Here is a 24,079-nt window from a genome sequence, read left to right on the forward strand (position 1 = left end):
GCTTTCTATTCATCCTAATTAGTGTTTTTCCTTTCCTGACATTTTTTTTTTGGTTTAATCAAATGTTCTTAGAATTCCATTGTCATTAAACTGTTGACATTTTGGCTATAATTTCTGAATTTTTTAATGGTTGCTCTATGGATTACAATATACATTCCATAACTTATCACAGTCTACTCAGGAGTTAATATTTTTCTACTTCAGGTAAAATGTAATTACCCCACAAACAATTTCATTCACCTCATACTGTCCTTTGTACTATTGTTGTCAAATGTGTTGTATCTACACACATTACAAGCCGCACCATGCAATGTTACAATTTTGTTTTTAATTAACTTTAATAAATAAATTAAGAAGAGAGAAAATATATAGTCTTTTTAATTTACCCACATAGTTACCAGCTGTTTAATCACAATTATACTCAGTGAGGGGCAACCTAATGGGTGGAGGACAAGGATGCTGCTAACATCCTACAATGTAGAGTACAGCCCCACTGAAACCAAGATTATCCAGCCCAGAATGTCAACAGTGCCAAAGTTGAGAAACTGGCTTGAGATGAGAGGCATTATTTTTATCTGATGGCTTTCAAGATAATTTCTTTATAACTTTGGTTTTCAGCATATTAACTGGTGTGCCAACATAATATTTTGTTTTTACTTATCCTGCTTTGCAGGGGAGTTCTCTGACTCTGTTAAATCTGTCAGGTTTTTAAAGCAAACATGGGGAATGTTTTATCATTATTTTTTCAAATATTTTATGCCCAATTATCTTTCTCCTCTCCTTCTGGGACTCAATTACACTTATTTTAGACTGCTTTATATTGTCCTGTAGGTCCCTGAGGATCTGTTTATTGGTTTTCAACCTCTTTCTCTCTATTCTTCAGACTGAATTATTTCTTTTGACTTGTCTTTACATTAATTGAACCTTTTTTCCTGCTTTCTCCAAACTTCTACTAAGTCCATCCAGTGTATTTTTTTTGGTGGATACTGTACTTTTTAGTTCTAGAGTTTCTTTTTTAAGTTTGTATTTCTTCCTGAAATTTCCCATCTGTTCATTTTTACTTTATTTCCTTTAAGTCCTGTTTATAATAGTTGTTTATAATAGTTGTTTTAAGTCTTTGTCTACTAATACCAACATCTGGTTCATCTTGGGGTCAGTTTCTATTAATTGCTTATCCCCTTAATTGTGGGTCACATTTTCTTGTTTTTTCAACTTTCTAGTTATTTTTGTTTACTGAACATTGTGGATGAGATATTCATAGATGCTACGGATTGTATAACCTTCCTCTGAAGGCTGTTGATCTTTGCTGAGAAGGAGTCAACTTTTATGAACTCAAACTCCAAACTACCTCCTCTGTGCTGGAAAGGAACTGAATCTCTTCATGGTTCTTTAGCCTTCCATCTGTTGTTTGCCACCAGGTCCCCTGGAGTCCCCTCACACAAAGTTCAAAAGTCAGTCAAGTGTATTTGGGCTGAGTTTACACAGAGATTTTTCTGAGATTTCCCCCTTATTTTCCAGCCTTGCTAACAGTCCTGAACTCTGTCCTCTGACTCCATCAGCTGGTAAGACTGCATCTTTCTGCATAGGCTGGCAGTGGGGTGGGATTGTGTTAGGCAAAAAGCCACAGAAACATAAATCTCATCCAATGCAGTTTCCCTCTTTTAAGGACTGGCTCCCCTTCAGTTTCTGCCTGCTTTTGGTCATTCTTCAGGGTCTTCAAATGTTTTTGTTTCATATTTGATACAATTTTAATAACCGTTATCTGCAGGAGGGATAATCTGATACAAGTAGCTTCACCAATACTAGAATGCCAATTAGGATTATTTTTTTTGCCGTACGCGGGCCTCTCACTGCTGTGGCCTCTCCCATTGCGGAGCACAGGCTCCGGACGCGCGGGCTCAGCGGCCATGGCTCATGGACCCAGCCGTTCCGCGGCATGCGGGATCCTCTCAGACCAGGGCACGAACCCGTGTCTCCTGCATCGGCAGGCGGACTCTCAACCACTGCGCCACCAGGGAATCCCGCCAATTAGGATTTTTAAATGTGATAGTTTTATTAGAAATAAAGAGTATTATATCATCTATATTTTGACATAGCCATCTCTCCTAATCCTCATGCACAGTTGCTAGTACAAAGCAAACAACCAAACAGTTTCTATAAGACACTACTTTCATGCCTGAAGAAATTTCTCCATGGTATAATGAAAAGAATGTGGATTTTGGAATCACAGAAATCCTTTACTAACTGCATAAACTTGAAAGTTTATTTACCCCTTATGCTTTTCCACTTGTATTATGGAAGTGGTCATTTAGATATCACAAGACTGCTAAAAAGATCAAATGTTTACATTATAAAGCATATAGTAAATGTTGAAAACAAACCTTGGTTTCTTTTCCTTGGACCTTTTCCTGCATTCTAACAGTGGAAACAGAAGGAATTCCTAAAGCATGACCAACTTTTACTAGTTATTCAGTTGGTAACATTTAATTAAGTTTAGGTTATAAGGATGAAAGAACATAAGGAGAGAAAACAACATGAACAAGCATGAGGAAACAGCAGGGAGTGTCCAAGGAGACACTGAATCAAGGGAGGATGCACACCTCCACAATTTCTCTGGTTAAGCAAGTGAAGAGGCAGGAGGAAGGCTGGCAATGCAAAGGCATCTTTATCACAGAATTTCTCCATGAGTAAATGGGAAAGGTCTTTCTATGGATATAAGTATATAATAAAACACAGTAATCTAACAAGCAAAACTGCTAGTGAGAAAAGCAACACAAATTTCAAAAATGAAAAAGTATAAAAATAACTTTTAAAGCTTAAATCACACATTTAAGTATTTTTAAAAATTTATTGTGCTTCCTCTTGTTTATGAAAGTAAATTTTGTTCCTTGTAAAAAAAAACCCAAAAAATTAGAATTGCACATGACTATATTTTATAAATTTTTGAGATTAAAAATAGATTATGAAAATTTACCATGTGTTTACACATTGTTTTACATGATTTTTAATATCTGCATTATATTTCCTGATAAAAATATGACATAATTTGTTTATTCAGTCTTATAGATTGTTGGAAATTTAGGTTGTTTCTAATTTTCACAACTATAAATTATTCATAAATGATTTTACACATCTCTGATAACTTCTTTGCCTTTTGTCACCTGTAAATATAATCAGCACATAATTAATGTTCTCATCTAAGTCATTACTTAAAATGTTAACAAATAAGGGAACAATGATGGAGTTTTATGAAACACAGAAGAGAATGCCTTCCAAATTGCATCAATTCATGATTACTGTTCCTTAAATATAGGTATGTTGCTATCTAATTGCATCATCTTCCAATTCATATTTCTCCATCTTTTCCACAGGTAGGTAAGAGACTTCATTATATCCAGCTTTACCATTTCTACAGAATCCATTTGACCTGTGTTTCTAGTATCCCATCATAAAAGCATAATCAGGCATCAATTGTTCTAAGTGAATTTGCATAGGTTTTCTTTTCTAAGTTTATTAGAGACAGGTGAAGCCAACACAGCTGCTCTAAGAAAAGCAAAGTGGAGGTATTGCTCCCCCAGACAGGAAAGAGCTGAGAAGGTGACTGCTCTGAGAAATAAGAAAGAATCAGAATTGTTAATTGTAAGACTCTTACAATTGTTAATTGTAAGATTACATAATCATATACTACTAACATGATATACACTCTTAGCTTAAGCCACTAAGAATAAGCTGAAGGAGAAAAGGCCAAAGCGAAATGGACATATTTAAGTAATGACAAAGTGTGTCTTTTGAATGTAATACTTTTTTTTTTTTTTTTTTTTTTTTTGCGGTACGCGGGCCTCTCACTGTTGTGGCCTCTCCTGTTGCGGAGCACAGGCTCCGGACGCACAGGCTCAGCGGCCATGGCTCATGGGCCCAGCCGCTTCACGGCAGGTGGGATCCTCCCGGACCGGGGCACGAACCCGTGTCCCCTGCATCGGCAGGCGGACTCTCAACCACTGCACCACCAGGGAAGCCCTGAATGTAATACTTTTAATGTTACTGATTGACTGATTGTTTTAAGAGTTAGCATAATAGTGCTAGTTATGATCATGTCTCTACATACACAAGCGGTGGGGAAGAACAGAGGCATTTCCTTGGGCTTCTTAGTCAAGTCTACACTGGTGTAAACCAGAGGTCAGCAGAGTTTTTCTGTAAAGAGCCAGAGAGTAAATATCTGATCCTGTGGGCCACACAGTACCTGTTGTAACTACTCAACTCTGCCGTTGTAGCACAACGCACCATAGACAACATGCAAATAAATGGATGTGGCTGTATCCCAGTAAAACTTTATTTACAAAACAGGTTGTGGGCTGGATTTGCTCTGTCATTTGCTCACCACTGGTGTAAACAATGCAATGTAAATATCTAGGCAAAATCATACTTAGCAATCTTCTGAACATGTCCTAAAATTCCAAATGGCGAGCAAGAGTATTGTATAGATCAGTGCAATTTTAATTCCTTATGATATTACAAGAATCACATTTTCATATCCAGTGAACTCAGTATATAGTTGAAGCAATTTTTCTATATATCATCAAAACCTGAGATTCATGTACCTGGGCATAATCACCAAAAGGTTGAGAGTAAGCAATGCACTTCTCCAACGTGTGCTGCGATTCATTTCCCTGAGAGATTGCATCCAGAATGTTGCTTGCAATTCCAGTCTTCTGTAGAGTGATTTTACTTGCAGGGGCTTAAGGCAAAATCAATACATATATTTCAGTTGGCTGGTTTTATTATAAATTACAGAGTACAAAACCCGTTAATTCAGCATATTCTCAAATAGAACACAAATTTTAGTTTGCCAGTAAATATCTACATTTATTATTCCTGAGGGAAAAATACATAGTATGTGATATTGTCTCACTTGTTTAAAACAATGAAAATGGAAGCCTGACCTATGGGTAAATGATCTTGATGGAAACATTTAAAAAGTATACGTCTAATCTCTGAAATAAGGCATACGAAATGTAAATTAACCGTTCTTATTAATGCAATAGGTGTAACCATCAGTTTTTAGATCAGATAAAAATACAGTAGGCATACCAGAAGCACATTAAATTTTTTTCTGGCTTTAAAAATTTTTTTAATGTTTAATTACAAATTAGTTAAGTAATTACAAATTAATGTTTTGGTTCAAGAGGATACTTCATAAAATACAAAGAATGTATACTAAGAACAAAATTTATCTTTCACCTCTTTTCATTCAGTTCTATTCTTTTTCCCAGACGTAACAGTTTAGAATTAATTTTCTCAGATTTACTTTATGCATTTACACATTCAAATACATGCATATAAGAATACATAGCTTTAAATAAACATAAATGGAATCATTCTATGCACACATTTGCTTCTTCCACTTAACCATTTGCTTTAGAGATCATTTCATATTAGTACACATAGCACTCCCTCAATTATATATTCCATTTTATGACAAACTATTTAACCATTTCCCTATTGATGACCATTAAGGCACTTTCCAATGTTTCACTATTGAAAACCAATGTTATAGTGAATATCTTAGTGCCTAGAGCACACCACATTTGTGATTTTCTCTTAAAACTATATTTGAATTAATAGTTTTAATTTACTAATTGAAGGCTTGAGGAGGGCCTCTAAAAGAGTAAATGAGAATTCCACTTCTGCCGATTATTAGTAACTAACATATTGGGGGGTATTTGGCAAATACTCCGGCTATATTAGGTTCCATAGAGGTTTAAACTTCATATTTTAGAAATATGATTCTATATATATTGTACAGAATTATAGTATTGTCAAATAATTCCTTAATCCAATTATTTTCAATCATGATTCCATAAAATTCAATAAATTGATTATATGCTTAATAACATTATAAAAGATGTTTTCCTTAAATAAAATAGAATGCATTTTAAAAGCTTTAATTGAGTTATTCTTTCAATCTATGGACTAGGGTCATAACACGGGGTTTAACTGGTTAATACGCATTATTTGCTTCCATTAAGTTAAAAATTAAAGTAAAACTCATTATGAAAAGTATTCAATAAAACTCCAAAATACTGGGCTTCCCTGGTGGTGCAGTGGTTAAGAATCCGCCTGCCAATGCAGGGGACACAGGTTCAAGCCCTGGTCCGGAAAGATCTCACATGCTGCAGAGCAACTAAGCCCGTGCGCCACAACTACTGACTCTAGAGCCCACGAGCCACAACTATTGAGCCAGCGAGCTACCTACAACTATGGAAGCCCACGCGCCTGGAGCCCGTGCTCCGCAACAAGAGAAGCCACCGCAATGAGAAGCCCGCGCACCACAGCGAAGAGTAGCCCCCGCTTGCCGCAACTAGAGAAAGCCCCCCGCGCAGCAACGGAAGACCCGATGCAGCCAAAAATAAATAAATTAAATAAATTAAAAAACAATAATTTTTAAAACTCCAAAATACTAATACTGAGCTCTTACTTACATGATAAGCACACACTGGGCAACACACTTGCTAAGTTCAAGTATGGATTTTTACTGAGCCGAATTTCTTTCGGTGGTTCTCCCAAGAGTGAAGTCTGATTCTTAGAGGCAGCCTATTTATCAAAAACAAGAGAGTGGGTGCTTAATAAGAGGTACAAGAAAATAAAAATGCAGGAAGAGTAGTGAAATACTTGTTCTTCAATAAATCTGGTCTAGTATGATAAAAATTTGTGAAACCTAACGTTTGAAGCTATAAATTTGTGAAATATTTCTGGATACTGATTAAAATGATCACATTTCACCTGCTACTATTTTTCCAATTAGTTTTAAAAAGCTTTTCTAGAACCACAGAACTTTAGATCTGAAAGAGAACTAAAGGCCATCTTGTACAACCTTCTCATTTGAACCAGGAGAGAATTCATGTTCACGAGAAGAAACAAATCCCATACCTTATTTTCAGAAACACTATCATCAACGTTTACTTATTAAAATATTTACTTAATATTTGGCCACAGCCATATGACAAAGGCAAAGTTTATTTATCTCTGGTATTAAAAATAATACCAAATAAAATAAATGGATTTAATAAAATCCAATTCAACATTTAGATGATAACCCTAGAAATTCATATTTATTGAAAATATATGATATCAGTATATATATACTTAAAATAAACTTATTTATTTATTTATTTATTGCTGCATTGGGTCTTCGTTGCTGCACGCAGGCTTTCTCTAGTTGTGGCATGTGGGATCTTCCCGGAGCAGGGCTCGAACCCATGTCTCCTGCACTGGCAGGCGGATTCCTTACGAATCTACCAGGGAAGTCCTGATATCAGTATATTTTTATATAACTAGGTGTAAGGGTTCTAGTATTTCTTTAACAGAAAAATGAGACAAAATCATGGGCTGATTCTTCAGTATATTTCATATTATTCTGTCAGAATTTTTACTTTTCACTCTAGGATGGTAAAGATTTTAAAATAAGACGCAATTCAGGTTGGTTAATGCTAGTAGCTATGTTTTCTTTCAAATTAATTTTTATTTTGTTCCCTGAACAGAATGAAGAAAGCATAATCTCAAGAGCTTCTTTCTATATTTGAGAGCCAAAGCGCCTTACATTTGTTCCTTATCTGGCCAATATTATTGTATTTAGACAGAGGAAGCTGTTTCGTACATCTTCATAAGCCACCCCAAAAGTCCACATTTGCTTGTGATATGTAAATCACAGATGAAGAGGTATTCATTCATTAATATGTGTATACTGAATACTTACTATGCTCTAGGCATTGTGGTAAGCATTGGTAATACTAAAATGGGTAAGACAGGGGCACTATCCTTAAGAAATTCAGTCTAGTAGATAAGATAGTTCAAGAGAAGTCTAAGATGGAACCATAAGGTTACAAATGGGAGCTAAAACCATAAGATATATGCCAAAGGAAAGCATATAGCATGAGAAGGGACAGAACTCTAGAGGAAATCCAGTGATTGAGTAAAGGAAAGGTAGCCAGCAAAGAAGTTTCTGATTTTGTTTCTAAAGTACTCAAACTGCTAAAGTAATCAGATTATATCCATAGCAGGGATTCTCAGCTCTAGCTATGCATGAGAATCACTTTAAAAACTCAAAAATTAAATAAATAAATAAATACAGAGTCTCTCAACAAAGAAAAGTCATGGACCAAATGGCTTCACTGGAGAATTCTACCAAGTTCTACAAGGAATTAACATCAACCCTTCTCAAACTCTTCCACAAAATTGAAGAGAGAACACCTCCTAACTCATTCTATGAGACCAGTATTACACTGGTACCAAAGCCAGAAAGACACTACAAGAAAACTACAAAACAATATCCCTTATGAATATTGATGCAAAAATCATCAACAAAATACTAGCAAACCAAATTTGGCACATTATTAAAAGGATTATACACCATAACCAAGTGGGATTTCTTCCTAGAATGCAAGAATGATTCAACATACAAAAATCATTCAATGTAATATACCCCACTAACAGATTGAAGGAAGAAATGCATGATCGTCTCAATTAATGCAAAAAAAAGCATTTGACAAAATTCAACACACTTTCATGATTAAAATTAAACACTTTCAACAAACAACTAATAGAAGGAAACTACCCTAACATAACAAAAAGCCAACATTATACTCAATGGTGATCTTGTTCTAAGATCAAGAAAAAGCAAATATACCTGCTTTCACAATGTCTGTTCGATATAGTATTGGAAGTTCTAGCCAGAGCAATTAGGCAGGAAAAAGAAAACTAAAAAGCTTTCAAACTGAAAAGGAGGAAGTAAAATTAGTTCTCTTTGCAGGTGACATGAAAATCCTAAAGTTTACATACACACACACGCACAAAACGTTAGAACTAATAAAAGAATTTAGCAAAGTCGCAGGACATAAAATCAACATGCAAAAATCAGTTGTGTTTCTATACACGAATAATGAACAATCCAAAAGGAAATTTTTTTTAAATTTCCACTTACAATAGCATCAAAAAGAATAAAGTAATTAGGAATTAACTGAACCAAGGAGGAGAAATACTTGTACCCTTAAACCTACAAAACATTGCTGAAAGAAACTAAAGACATAAATAAATGAAAAGACATCCCATGTTCATGTATTGGAAGATTTAATATTGTTTAAATGTCAATACTAACCAAAGTGATCTACAAATTCAATATAATCTCTATCAAAATTCTAACTTTTTTGGGCAGAAATAGAAAACTCCATCCTAAAATTGATGTGAAATATCAAGGAACCCCAAACAATCAAAACAATATTGAAAAAGATGAACAATAATGGAAGGCTCATACTTTCTAATTTTCAAGCTTACTACACAGCTACAGTAGTCTCAACAGTATGGTACTGGCATAAAGACAAACATAAAGACCAACAGAATAGGATAGAGAGCCCAGAAACAAATTACTGCATATATAGTTAAATAATTTTCAATAAGTGTCAAAACTACACAATGGGGATAGGCAGTCTTGTCAACAAAAAATGATGGGAATTCTGGATATCCACATAAAAGAATGAAGTGGATCCTTACCTAACACCACATACAAAAATGAACTCAAAATGTATCGAAGTCTTAGTTGTAAGAGCTAAAACTATAAAAGTCTTAAAAGAAAAGCTTAGGTGAAAAGATTCATAACACTGGATTTGGTGATCATTTCTTGGAGATGACATCAAAAACAGAAGCAAAGAAAAAAAGAAGATCATATGTAGGGCCACAAAACAAGTCTTAACAAATTTAAGAGTACTGAAATCATATCAAGGATTGTTCTGACTATAATGGTATGAAACCAGGAATCAATACTAAGAGGAAAATTGGAAAATTCACAGATATGTAGAAATTAAATAACACACTCTTGAATAACAAAGAAGTCAAAGAAGAAATCAAAAGAGACATCAGAAAGTATCTTGAGACAAATGAAAATGGAAACACAACATACAAAAACTTATGGGCTGCAGAAAAAGCATCTTAAAAGGGAAGTTTATAGCAATAAATGTCTACATGAAGAAAAAAGAAAGATCTCAAAGAAACAATCTAACTTTACACCTCAAGTTACTAGCAAAAGAAGAACAAACCAAGCCCAAAATTAGCAGAAGAAAGGAAATAATAAAGATTAGAGCAGGGCTTCCCTGGTGGCGCAGTGGTTGAGAGTCCGCCTGCCAATGCAGGGGACACGGGTTCGTGCCCCGGTCCGGGAAGATCCCACATGCCGTGGAGCGGCTAGGCCCGTGAGCCATGGCCACTGAGCCTGCGCGTCCGGAGCCTGTGCTCCGCAACGGGAGAGGCCACAACAGTGAGAGGCCTGCGTACTACAAAAAAAAAAAAAATCCTTAACAGAATACTAGCAACCCTAAATGAAATACTGGCAACCTGAACGTGACAACACATTAAAAGGATTGTACTCTGTGATCAGGTGGGATTTATCCCTGGGATGCAAGGATGGTTCAACACAGGCCAATCAATAAATGTGATACACCACATTAACAGAATAAAGGATAAAACCATATGACTGTCTCAACAGATGCAAAAAACACCTTGGACAAAATTCAACATCATTTCATGATCAAAACTCTCAACAAACTGGGCATAGAGGAAATCTATATACCTCAACATAATAAAAGCCATATATAAAGGACATGCCCACAGCTAACATCATAGCTTTTCCTCTAAGATCAGGAAAAGGACAAGGATGCCCACTCTCACCACTTTTATTAAACATAGTATTGGAAGTCCTAGCCAGAGCAATTTGGCAAGAAAAAAGAAATAAAAGGCATCTAAATCAAAAAGGAAGAAATTAAACCATCTCTGTTTGCATCTGTTGCATTTCTATATACTAACAATGAACTATTAAAAAAGAAATTAAGAAAACAATCCCAGTTATAATACTACCAAAAAGACTAAAATATTTAGGAATAAATTTAGCCATTAGGAATAAATTTAGCCAAGGAGGTGACAGAACTGTATACTGAAAATTATATGACATTGATAAAAGAAATCAAAAATTACACAAATAACTGGAAAGATATCCTGGGTTCATGGATTAGAAGAATTAATATTGTTAAAATGTCCACACTGCCCAAAGCGATCTACAGATTCAATGCAATCCCTATCAAGATTTCAATGGCACTTTTCACAGACATAGAACGAACAATCCTAAAATTTATGTGGAACCACAAAAGATCCTGAATAGCTAAAGCAATCTTGAGAGAAAGTTCAAAGCGGAGGCATCACACTTCCTGGTTCCAAACTACATTACAAAGCCATAGTCATCAAAACAGTTATGGTACTTGCATAAAAACAGACACACTGACCTATGAAAAGAATAGAGCCCCAAAATAAAGCCATATATATGTGGTCAACTAGTATTTGAAAAGGGTGCCAAGAATACACAATGGGTAAAGGACACTCTCTTTAATAAATGGGTGTTGGGAAAACTGTATGTCCATATGGAAAAAAATGAGACTGGATCCTGATCTTACACCACACACAAATATTTACTCAAACTGGATTAAACACTTACATATAAGACCTGAAACCATAAAACTAGAAGAAAATATAGGGGAAAAGCTACTTGACATTGGTCTTAGCAATCATTTTTTGGATATGACACCAAAAGCATAGACAACAAAAGCAAAAATAAGCAAGTGCTAAAAAGCTAAACTAAACTAAAGAGCTCCTCTACAGCAAAGGAAACAATCAACAAAATTAAAAGGCATCTTATGGAATGGGAGAACATATCTGCAAACCATATATCTGAGAAGGGGTTAATATCCAAAATATATTCAGGAACTCATATGACTCAATAGCAAAGAAAACAAATAACCCAATTAAAAAATAGCAAAGAATCTGAATAGACATTTTCGCAAAGAAGATATACAGGTGACCAATAGGCATATGAAGAGGTTCTTAACATCACTAATCATTGGGGAAATACAAATCCAAAACCACAATGAGACACGATGTTGGTGAGGATGTGGAGAAACTGGAACCCTCGTGCTTTGCTGGTGGAAATGAAAAATGGTACAGCTGCTGTGGAAAATAGAACAGCAGTTCCTCAGAAAATAAGATATAGATGTACCATATGATTCAGTTATTCCACTTCTGGGTAAGTACCCCAAAGAACTGATAACAGGGACTCTAACAGATATTTGTATACAGCAGCATTTTTCACGAGAGCCCAAAGATGGAAACAACCCAAATGTTCATCAATGGACAAATGGAAAAAGAAAATGTAGTCTAGGTACTTCCCTGGTGGTGCAGTGGTTAAGAATCCACCTGCCAATGCAGGGGACACGGGTTTGAGCCCTGGTCCGGGAAGATCCCACATGCCACAGAGCAACTAAGCCAGTGTGCCACAACTACTGAGCCTGCGCTCTAGAGCCTGTGAGCCACAACTACTGAGCCCGTGTGCCACAACTACTGAAGCCCGTGCATCTAGAGCCCATGCTCCGCAACAAGAGAAGCCACTGCAATGAGAAGCCCGCACACCGCAATGAAGAGTAGCCACCACTCGCCGCAACTAGAGAAAGCCTGTGGGCAGCAACAAAGACCCAACACAGCCAAAAATAAATAAATAAAAGAATTTTTTTAATGTAGTCTATAAATACAATAGAATATTATTCAGCCTTTAAAAAAAGGAAATTCCAATACATGCTATAACGTGGATGACCCTTGAAGACACTATGGTGATGGAAATAAGTCAGACACAAAGGACAAAAATTGTATCATTCCACTTACTTTGGGTACCTAGAATAGTCAAATTCTAAGACAGAAAAGTAAACAGTGTTTACTGGAGGCTGGGGAGCAGGGAAAATGGAGAGTTGTTGAATGGGTACAGAGCTGCAATATGGGATGATGAAAAAGTTCTGGAGATGGATAGTAGTGATAGTTGCAAAACAATGTGAATGTACTTAATGCCACTGAGTTGTACACTTAAAATTCAGATCTCACCCCTATCTCTCTGAATCAGATTCTCAGGGCTGAGGAAGTTAGAGTCCAGCCCTCTCCATCTTTTTTTTTTTTTTTTTTTTTTTTTTAAACTCCAGTGGTGATTCTGACAAAAAGACAGAATCAAGAATCACTGGTCAACATAATATTAAAGATGCAGGCCTAAAAATCTACAGCCGAGTTTAACCAACTGTTTAACAAAGTCCAAAATCTTGCTACATACTTGGAAAACATACTTTGAGGTTACCTGGTCCAAGCCCCTATTGTCAGGAAAGAAGAATCACTTCTACAACAATCTGTACAGATGTTCACCTGGGGTCTGCATAATCATTTTCAGTGATATGACATTCACATCTTTGTGGAAGTGTCAAACTTTTTCTTTCTTTGAAAACTTCAACTGTTCTTTGTTATATTAAGCCTAAATCTGCTTTACTGTGTCATACTTATCGGACTAATTCTGCCCACTAGAGAAACATAAAATACCATGTGACTAGACTAGTCTGTAAATTTTTTTTTTTTAACGTCAAATTAAATGTCAGCTGGTCAACCCCTGCCAAGTTCCATGTTATCTATTTCCTTCAATTCTTCTTCACGGGATTTGTTTTCCAGGCCCTTCCCCACTTCACCTGTCTTCTTCCAGATACACTCTCATTTGCCCATTATGTGAATCACCTCAAGTCCAGTTTTTCTAAAGACCTCAGTGCTTTCAATGAATTAAAAATTCTATGCAAAAAGATACAGACTATTCATATATGAGTTTTATTTAACTTCCCTCAATAACTTACGCAATTAACCCTGCAGATAAATTTTTAAAATTCATTCTATGAAGAACCACCTTAGCTTCCTCAATGTATAATTATAGGCATTCTATCCATACCTCCTGCCATGACTAGGTGACACCAAAACCTCTTACAAAGTCAATATTATTATTTTGATATTTGAATATAGCCAACTACAAGAATTGTTTCCTCACATGCCACTTCTAATCCAAAGGGTATTCTAGGGTACAAGTAAAAAAAATTAAATGTACTTTATTCTACCTACCAATTGTAACATTTACAAATATAAGTGGTTTATAAACCAATAAAATTTGGGGTAAAAACCAAGAATTAAAACCAAGAATTAAAACCAAGATTAGATTCTTTTGAACAGACCAGAGATTAATAACTGGCTTTGAAATTTTTCAGATAAAATAGAATTTATTCTACCTTTCAATATTAAAATAATACTTAATTAGCTACAGAATATACATTTTAGAAAAAATTAGTATATTTTAAAGAACAGCATTACTATTTACTAAGAAATCCTTATAAATAATATCATTATATAATTGGATAAGTATTAATGGTACTACTACACTTTTCCAAACTACAAAATTTTGAACTTATATTCCTTTATATTTATACATGCATATCTCAAAGTTTTTAGAAAAGCAAATGTTTATAGGAATAAAGAATTCATATTTAAATATTTTATAATAACAGATTTTAAAAACATTTTATAAAAGTTAAATTATTTTATTTACAGACAAACTGGCAAGTAATTAAGCAGAATCCCAAACATCATTTGGCATAACTTATCAAAGGATGGATTTTTGTTTGTTTATAATGACAGGTTTTGTTTTTTTTTAGAGTCCAATATTTTCTCCTCTTTTGAGAAGTAAATGTACAGTATGAAAAAGCCTTCATGTCATTGACATATTATAGGAATTATCTAGTTTATAATCCATATTTATATACTTTAAGTATATTATCAACTTCCTTTGAAATTCAAAAATAGTTAAGATTGCTTGATACTTCATAAATTATACCACCTGTAAAATAACCAAAAATTAGATTACTCTCGAATTAGAATAATTTCATTTAAGATATAGTTTAAAAGGAATATATATATATATTCCTTTGTAGTATATACATAATGTAGTATACACATATATACTTCATGTATATACATGTGTGCATTTATATGTATGTGTATGCATGCATGCACACACTCACGCGCGCGCGCACACACACACACACACACACACACACACACACACAGTTTTCTTACCCCTGAACTTATCTCCAGGCCTTTTGGCTGACTTTGTTGTTGTTTATGATGTCCCGTGAGCAAGCCTCCAGCAGTAAGGTTTGGAAAGCTCTGAAGATAAGCCTGTGACCCTGAGAAATTTCCTTCTGCCATCCCCACCAAGGCTGGCTGTTTCTCCTGAGTGTTCCCGTGCCCTGGCCCAGCTTGTCCAGCAATGTGCTGATTTGGAAGGAATGGTAACATGCCCATGCCAGCTGTTATAGTTGTTTGAGGTGGAATCAAATTAGATGCTGTAGTGAACCACAAATGCAAATAGTTTTTGGTTAGATGAGGCTTATTCACAATAGTCCTTTTGATTTTGTCAAGTTATGGACAGAATGTGCAGAAACCTATTTTTTTACCTATTAGAGAATAGTTAAAATACAAAAGGTGAGGTTAAAGGTTATAAATTAGCAGCCTCCTGTATGGAAAAACAAAAACCTCTAATAGTAATCATGCTTTTCCTATTTTCAACAACTTCCGGGATAATCTCAAGGATATTATATTTTTTAGTTCCAAGTTTTAATTGTACATTTTAGAAGGTGAGAGCAAAATTTATATACTTTTTGGCACTTAAGTTATATCAGTGCCTTTTTTTTTATGCCCAGTCACTGGAATTTGCCTGCTTTCATATTTGAAGGGAATAATTAACTAAGCCTTCAGTTAAAAAAAGTCTCTGACACTCAAAAATTAATAAAGTTACATTAAACCCAACAATACATTTAGTCAGCCAGGTTGCACCAGCTCGTAAGAGTCAACTGTGCTATCTCTTCCCAGATCTTGAGTTCAACGTCTTTGCATGGGTAACCTGAAATCAGCCATGGTTGGACTGTTTACACACAGAAATCCACAAATGCTACAAATCAAGACTTTTTTTTAACCCAGAGAGCTGGTTTTTAAACACCGGCACACCACTGGTTTAAAAAAACATCAATATTTATGAGTAGCTAAGCACCAAATGGAAGTTTAACACATTAAAGTTTTACATTTTTATTTACAGGGAGTAACAAGAAATTCTGGAAGAAATAAAAATAGGAAAATCCTGAACCATTCCATTTTTTAAAACTCTATAGGTCAAAACTAAATGAAAAGAGCTGGTTTTGACAACTATCTTAATTAAATCAAAGTTATATTTTACAAATTCACTAAACAAATTTCTTAAATTATTTTTAGTACTAACTATTTAGAGATAGATTCTCAATTCTATCTTTTAGCAATATATTTATTTGGACACTTTGAATTTTCAGTGTTCTTAAAGCAGCAGTGCTAAAGCAAATGGCTATTTAATCCAACACAAATTATATATAAATATCTGTATAAGCTTTTAGGCATACAATACTTAATTTTTAGGACAGACTCTATCACACTATAAAAATTTCTACAGCTGTCTGTGTACTGGTTTAACTTTTGCCCAGTCAATTCCAATAGTCTGAATTGATTATCTGACCATTTGACTTGGTTTTACGTACAAGAGGCTAAATATGTTACCCATATTTAACTGACTTGGTTTTTTTTCTTTTTTATCACTGGTGGACTTTCTCTTTTTTCCCCTCAGCATGCTCACTTCCAACAAATTTCAGTTAAACTTCAAATTGAAAGTGTCTTTCAAAATCACATAAGCCATCCTGGTATACTACCATCTATTATTCTGAAAAGAAAAATAATTGTTCCGTTCAAATTTGTTATATTTTAGAAGCACATAATACACATTTTTTTTTTTTACTACTAATTTGGAGCTCACATTTTAGAAATGATACAAATAAACAATCAAACTTTAAATTTATCATTACCAGATATTTCTTAATAAAGCTAAGGGTTTCTTATCCAGGCAGAAATTAAATGGATCCCTATGTAATGTGCTGTCAGCCCAGTGGGCAGCATGTCAGTCTCAAATAGATCTATGTCTCTGCCTCATGCTGCTGTGAACCTTCATCAAATATTAAAGCATATCCAACAGAGAAAGTCTTATCTTGGCATAGAAGCAAGTCCATCAATAAATAACTACCAATAGTATTCTAATATTAAAAATAGAAAAGCCAAGAGGGCTCTTGAAATTTTACATGACTGAATAAAACTCAAATCTGACCTTCCTGTAAATAAAAGTAGAATACAGGTACACTATCTTTAAATCTCAAATCTGACTGTCTACTGACGTCTCAGCAAATACACATAATTTACTTTTATGTGTTTCTCCAAGATGGCCCAACTCTGTTTTCAATGGAAGCGGTGACCCTATCCCTACTGCAGCTTGAAGTACCATAGCTGGGGGTTCTCCAAGTAAGCCTGGTTTCTGCAAAAGAAGAGAAGAAAAGACTTTTGCTCATGGCAGCAAGACATAACCTAATAAAAAAGCTACACAAGTGAAAATTCATGAACAATCTGACCAACAGCCTGATTATAGAAAAGGAATGAACTCATTTCAAATGAAAAAAGTAATTCCATACTTACATTATTAGTATGAATATTCTCAAACTTCATTAATTGTTGCTGTGCCAGTGGTACATGAGAAAGATTCTGAAGAAATAAATTAGAAGTATTACCCATAAGTGAGCTCTGTGAAAATGATAAAACATTAAGTTAGTTTAATTTTGAAGAGCTACTTGTGTAATTCATTTTAAAGTTCAATTCCTGAGTTGATCTGAGCAAAAGCAACAGCTTCTTAATATTCTACTTTCTAATTACTGGCAACACTAATTAATTCTTTCAATAATACACAAGATGTGACCATACAGTCATGAAACTAATTCCATATCCCTTCCTTCTTTTCTTCCATCTTTCCTCCCCTCCCCTCACCCCTTTCTGGCTTTGATGTCAGTATCACTCAATCATTTATTTATTCATTTAATCATTCAACAAATATTTATTGAGCACTTCTATGTGCCAGGCACTGTGCTACAATATGGTCTGCCCTCATGGATCTTATAGTCCCCTGAGGAGGGGAGACATTAATTAATTATAAAAACATACAATTAAAAATGGCAATGAGTGTATGAAGGAAAAATACAAGGAGCTATGGAAACAAACAGTGGTGGAACTTGATTTAGATTGGTAAATTCAAGGAAGGTTTCCCTGAGGAACTAACTCTTGCACAGAGATCTGAAGGCTGTGGAGAAATAACTAGGTGAAGTCTGGGGGAACGAGGGGGTGCTGCGGTGGGAAGTATTCCAGGTAGAAGAACAGCAGGAGCAAAGACCTAAGGAGAAGAGAAGAAAGCCCTTCATGGACCACAAGCAGTTCACCAGAGCTGGGACAGTGACACCTAAGGCATAGGAGAGGCAGGAGAGGCCAGCTTAGACAGGCCCTCAAGGCAAAATTAAGCAGTTGGTCTTTATTTTAAAGTAAAGGGAATATTGTCAATACTCTGGTCTCCCCTCCCATATCACTTTAAACCTTATTGTAATTAACTGTTTAATGCTTGTTTTCTCTATTTGTTGAAATTCTGTAAGAATAAGGACTGTGAATATTCTGTTCAATGCTATAGCCTCAATGGCTAGCAGAGTGTCTAGTACATGTTAGATTTTCAATAAAATATGTTGAGTAAATGAATGAAAAATGTACAGGTCATATGTTAGATTCTAAGAATGAAAAATAAACAAATAAGCCTTTTCCTTAAAAAGCTGCGTTTAGGAACAGACATTCATTCATTCAACCTATAACAACCCATTTATCATGTGTTAGGTTTGATTTGTAATTAGGCTTCTATATAGATATAGCCTTAAACAGTACCTGAAATTAGTAGGTAATATTTATCTCCAATATTACGGATATTTATGTACACAAACATAGTTTAAAATACTTATCTGAAAAAGGTAAGAAAAAAAATTTTTACTCTCATAAATATATAAATTATTTCTATAACATTGATTAAATTTTAAGAATTAAGAGTTATTATTCATTTATTTTTCTTTCTGTAAATACTTTTTTGAGTTAAGACCACATAAAACTTGTTTTGAGCTACTGAGTTATTTCTAGAAAAATATACCACAAAATATACCTCTTCCCTTCTTAATACCCTACAGATAGGAACCAATAAATATATAAACTATGATGCTTTGATTACCTTAATTTGATCTGATTTCCTTATTAAGTTCTGTTTTTAGGTAGGTACACTTATTACTCAGAATTTTATTTGAAAACAAAATACTCATTTAACTCCTTGAGAACTTTAAGTGTAAAGAACAAACAAAATATTCACTCCAAATGTCTGATGCTTCAGTACTCAATGCTATTTATATACCTGATGTGCTTTATTCAAATGTAAAAATGCAGGGGAGATGGATGGATTCATCAGATGTGGCAAGCTGTGAGGTGTTCCAAGAACTGCTTTAAGAAAATAAAAGTAAAAATTTAACTTTATGATATCTATGGAATTCAAAAATAAATAAAACAAACTCCAAAAAGGGTAAATGAATATTTCTTTAAACTTTTAACATATGTGGTGGAAGTTCAATGATATACTGACCTTGTCATCGTACAAAAAGTGACAGGCTCCTTTCCTTGTGATTCAACTCTAGAATTTGATTTTAAATTCCAACACCTTCTGTCTTAATGGAAAAACACCAAACCTAGCCTTTCTCTTCTCTGGCACTTAATGCAAGAAAACTAATTCCACCTTTTAATAAGTATAATACTAATTGAACCCATGTTATTTGCTCAGTACTTTTGTTAGTTTTTTTTGGGTATTCTGGCAGTGGGTCAGGTGGGAGGGGAAGAACAATATACAGTCCTTGTCGTTAAAGCTTATAATCCAATTGAGAAGAGAATATGTACATTTAAAGATATTTCATAAAAAACCTACAGAAACAACGATACTGTATATAGTTGATAAAAGGAATAAATGATAACCATACTCTTTATCAAGTTTGTCTAAGAGTACAAATACCAGGGTACATATCAGAAGAGATATTTTAAGAACATACAATATACAGACAAAAAGAACCATGAGATAGAAAATATATGAAGCAATTCATCTAGTTATTAGATGTAAACTGTCATAATATACAGCTAATTAGAATCATAGAAGGTCAGGCTTAGAAAGTACTTCAAAAAACACGTAATCCAATGATCAAACGTATCTGAAATTTATACATAACACTGCTACAAGTTCATTCATGCTTTAAAAACTTTGTTCCAAATTTTTGTTTCTTGCAGAGGCAGTCCATTACATCTTTGGAAAACTGACCATTAGAAAGCACTTTCTTTAGAATGAACCAGTTTCAATGATAGATGATGGGAAGATTAGATCATTAGGATAAGTTGCTTATAAAGGAAAATACTGTTTATTAGGAAAGAGTGGTAAAGATCGTCATTTCATAATGATTAAGGGGTCAATTCATCAATTAGGATGCAACAATCTTAAATGTCTGTGGACCAAATGACAAAGCTTCAAAATATATGAAGCAAAAACTTCTAGAACTGAAAGGAAAAGTAGACAAATCTACAATTATGGTTAGAGATTTCAATACCACTTCCTCTCATTTTTCAGACAGTCACTGTATTTTGTTATAAAACATTAAAATATTTTTTCACAGCTTTTAGTGAATATAGTATTTCCCAGTTTAAAACAACAACCAGAATTAAAACATTCTGAAAATGTCCACAGTCTCACATCTAACTGCCCTTACCCTTAGATTTTGGCTAGGTCTCCCATTGAGCCTCTTGCTCCCCTCAATAATTGATAGCATAAGTGGACTGAAAACCAGTAAGGATATAGGAGACTTGAACAACACTATCAACCTAAAATTTATATACAAAGTATTATAAAGCTGAGACGAAGTGACAGAGTGGCATGGACTTATATACACTACCAAATGTAAAATAGATAGCTAGTGGGAAGCAGCTGCATAGCACAGGGAGATCAGCTCAGTGCTTTGTGACCACCTAGAGGGGTGGGATAGGGAGGGTGGGAGGGAGACGCAAGAGGGAGGAGATATGGGGATGTATGTATCTGTATAGCTGATTCACTTTGTTATAAAGCAGAAACTAACACACCACTCTAAAGCAATTATACTCTAGTAAAGATGTTAAAAAAAAAACGGATTTGCAAGGCAGAAATAGAGACACAGACGTGGAGAACAAACATATGGACACCAAGGGGGGAAAGCGGAGCAGTGGGGGTAGTGGAGGTGGTGGTGGGACGAATTGGGAGATTGGGATTGGCATATATACACTAATATATATAAAATAGATAACTCATAAGAATCTGCTGTATAAGAAAATAGTCTTAAAAAAAAAAAAGAAAAGAACACTGATGTTCATGGTCAAAAAAAAAAAAGGATTATAGTATGTCATGACCAGGTGTGGCTTACTGTAGGAGTGAAAGATTGGTTTAACATTCAAAAATCAATCAATATAATTCATCATGATAACAGACCAGAAATAAAAAAGCCACACTGATGATATCAATAAATGGAGAAAAGCATTATATAAATCCCAGCAATTATCATGATAAAATATCTCAGCAATATAAAAATAGAAGAAAAATTTCCCAGCTTGAAAAAGAAAATCTGTGAATAAAAAACTATAGCTAACATAATGCTTAATAATAAAAGAATGAATGCTTTCTCTGTAAGATCAGGAACAAGGCAAGGATGTCCACTCTCATCAGTTCAATGCACAAATTTTTCAGGAATTTCTATCAACTGCAATAAAGCAAGAAAATAAAATAAAAGGTATACATATTGTAAAGAAAGAAATAAAACTGTGTTTATTTGTAGATGACATGATTGCCTATACAGAAAATCCTAAGGGCAATAACTGCTATTGATAGAAATAGAAAGCAAGACTGCAAGATACAAGATAAATAGACAAAATCAATTGTACTTGTATATGCTAGCAACAAGCAGTAGGAAATTGAAATTTAAAAAGTAATACTATTTAAAATAGTATCAAGAATATATAAAGAACTCAGCAACAGAAAGACACACAACCCTGTTTAAAAATGGGCAAAGAACTTGATTAAGCATTTCTCCAAAAGAAGACACAAAAATAGACAACAAGCACAAGAGAAGATGCTCAACATAATTAGTCATTAGGGAAATTCAAATCAAAATCATGATGAGTTGCCAGTTGATTCCTATTTGGATGGCTAAAATTAATAATAATTTAAAAAACCCAGAAAGTAACAAGAGTCTATAAAGTTATGGAGAAATTGGAACCCTCATACATTGCTTTGGGAATGTAAAATGGTGCAGCCACTGTGGAAAACAGCTTGGCAGCTCCTTAACAAGTTAAACATAAAATAACCATATGACCCACTAATTCTAGTTCTAGGAATATAACCCCAAAAGAACTGAAAACAAATGTTCAAATGCTTGTACATGAATATTCACAGCAACACTCTTCACAAGAGTCGAAAAGTGAAAACAACTCAAATGTCCATCCATGCTATGTGCATACGATGGAATATTACTCAGCCAAAAAAAGGAATGAAGTCCTGATACACATTACAGTACTCAGAAACATCATGCTAAGTGAAAGAAGCCAGACACCAAAAGTCACATAACGACTTCTGTTTATATGAAACATGCAGACTAAGCAAAAGTGTAAAGACAGAAAGCAGATTCGTTGTTGCCAGGGCCTGGACAGAGGAGGGAATGGGAAGTCACTGTTTCATGGGTCTGGATTTTATTTTGAGATAATGAAAATGTTTGAAAGTAGGCAGAGTTGGTGATTACACAACATTGTGAAGGTACCAAATGCCACTGAATTACTGACTCTGAATTCTGCCTCAGAAAATCACTGCAATAAAAAAATAGTATCGAGGATCATGAAATGCTATGGATAAATCTGAAAAAATACGTGTAAGATTTATACCCTGAAAACTACAAAATATTGCTGGGAGAAATTAAAGAAGACCTAAATAAACGGAGAGATATACCACACTTATGGCAAATTGTTGTCAGTTCTGCACAGATTAGCATACAGATTCAACACAATTCCAATCAAATTTCCAGCAGACGTTTTTCATAGAAATTGACAGCTGATTCTAAAATTTATATGCAAATACAAAGGACCTAGGATCGGCAAAACAAAGAGAAAAAGAACAGAGTTGAAGGACTTACACTAACTGATTTCAGGACTTATTATAAAACTGTAATATAATGAAGACAATGTAGCATTGATATAAAGGCAGACATTTAGATCAATGGAATAGAAACAGAGTCCAGAGATAGAGCCATATACATATGGTCAATTGATTTTTGAAAAAAGTGTCAAGAAATTCAATGAAAAAAGATAATCTTTTTTAACAAATGATGCTGGAACAACTGTAAAAAAAAATTAACCTGGACCTTTACCTCATATCATAAATAACAATTAACTTGAAATCATTCATCAACCTAAACTTAAGAGGTAAAATTATAAAACTTCTTAAGAAAATATATAAGAACATCTTACTGACCTTGAATTTGGCAAAGATTTCTTAAATATGACACAAGAAGTATGAATTATAAAACAAAAAATAATAAACTGGACATTGTCAAAATAAAAAATTTTGCTCTTCAAAAGATATTGTTAAGAAAATAAAAGGACAACCTACAGAGTGGTTGCAAACCCATATACCCAATAAAGCACTTGTATCTAGGATAAAAAACCCTAACAACTTAATAAGAAGATAAACAACCTAATTTTAAAATGTATAAAATATCTTAAAAGATATATTAACAAAGAAGGTATAAAGATGGCAAATTAGTACATTAAAAGATGTTCAAAATCATTTGTCAAAAGGAATATTCAAATTAAAACCACAATGAGACAGCACGATAAACCAAATAGAAAGACTAAAATTAAAGGATCAACATATCAAATGTTGGTGAGGATACTGAACGAACTAGAGCCCTGGACACTGATGGTGAGAATGTAAAATGGTTCAACCACATTAGAAAAGAGTTGGAAGAGTGTCTTACAACTTAAACATACATCCACCATATAACCCAGCCATTCTACAACTATGTCTTTATCCAAGAGAAATGAAAGCATAAGTCTACATAAAGATTAGAAGCAAATCTTCACAGCAATTTTATCTGTAATGACCCCGAACAGGAAATAACCC

At 34.3% G+C, this 24,079-nt stretch overlaps 1 protein-coding gene across 13 annotated transcripts in view; it reads right to left on the reverse strand.

Annotated features, from left to right (window-relative positions):
- The window catches only part of RAVER2 (ribonucleoprotein, PTB binding 2), a 105,917-nt gene that overhangs the window by 31,429 nt on the left and 50,409 nt on the right, over positions 1 to 24,079 (reverse strand). For 4 of the 13 annotated variants that reach the window (XM_033865460.2, XM_073788783.1, XM_073788835.1 and 1 more), the window contains 5 exons: positions 19,265 to 19,350; positions 17,476 to 17,580; positions 17,206 to 17,317; positions 15,010 to 15,278; positions 4,599 to 4,735 (listed from right to left, as the gene is read on the reverse strand). In XM_033865460.2, the coding sequence (XP_033721351.1) occupies positions 4,599 to 4,735; positions 15,010 to 15,278; positions 17,206 to 17,317; positions 17,476 to 17,580; positions 19,265 to 19,350 (709 nt within the window). Of the gene's footprint in view, positions 1 to 2,853; positions 3,162 to 4,598; positions 4,736 to 6,479; positions 6,592 to 15,009; positions 15,279 to 17,205; positions 17,318 to 17,475; positions 17,581 to 19,264; positions 19,351 to 24,079 lie in introns of those variants that run through there. The other 9 variants (XM_019919448.3, XM_073788815.1, XM_073788806.1 and 6 more) reach the window with 8 other exon arrangements.

This window comes from Tursiops truncatus, chromosome 1, assembly GCF_011762595.2.
Source record: "Tursiops truncatus isolate mTurTru1 chromosome 1, mTurTru1.mat.Y, whole genome shotgun sequence".
In the NCBI taxonomy this organism is placed as follows: Eukaryota; Metazoa; Chordata; class Mammalia; order Artiodactyla; family Delphinidae; genus Tursiops; species Tursiops truncatus.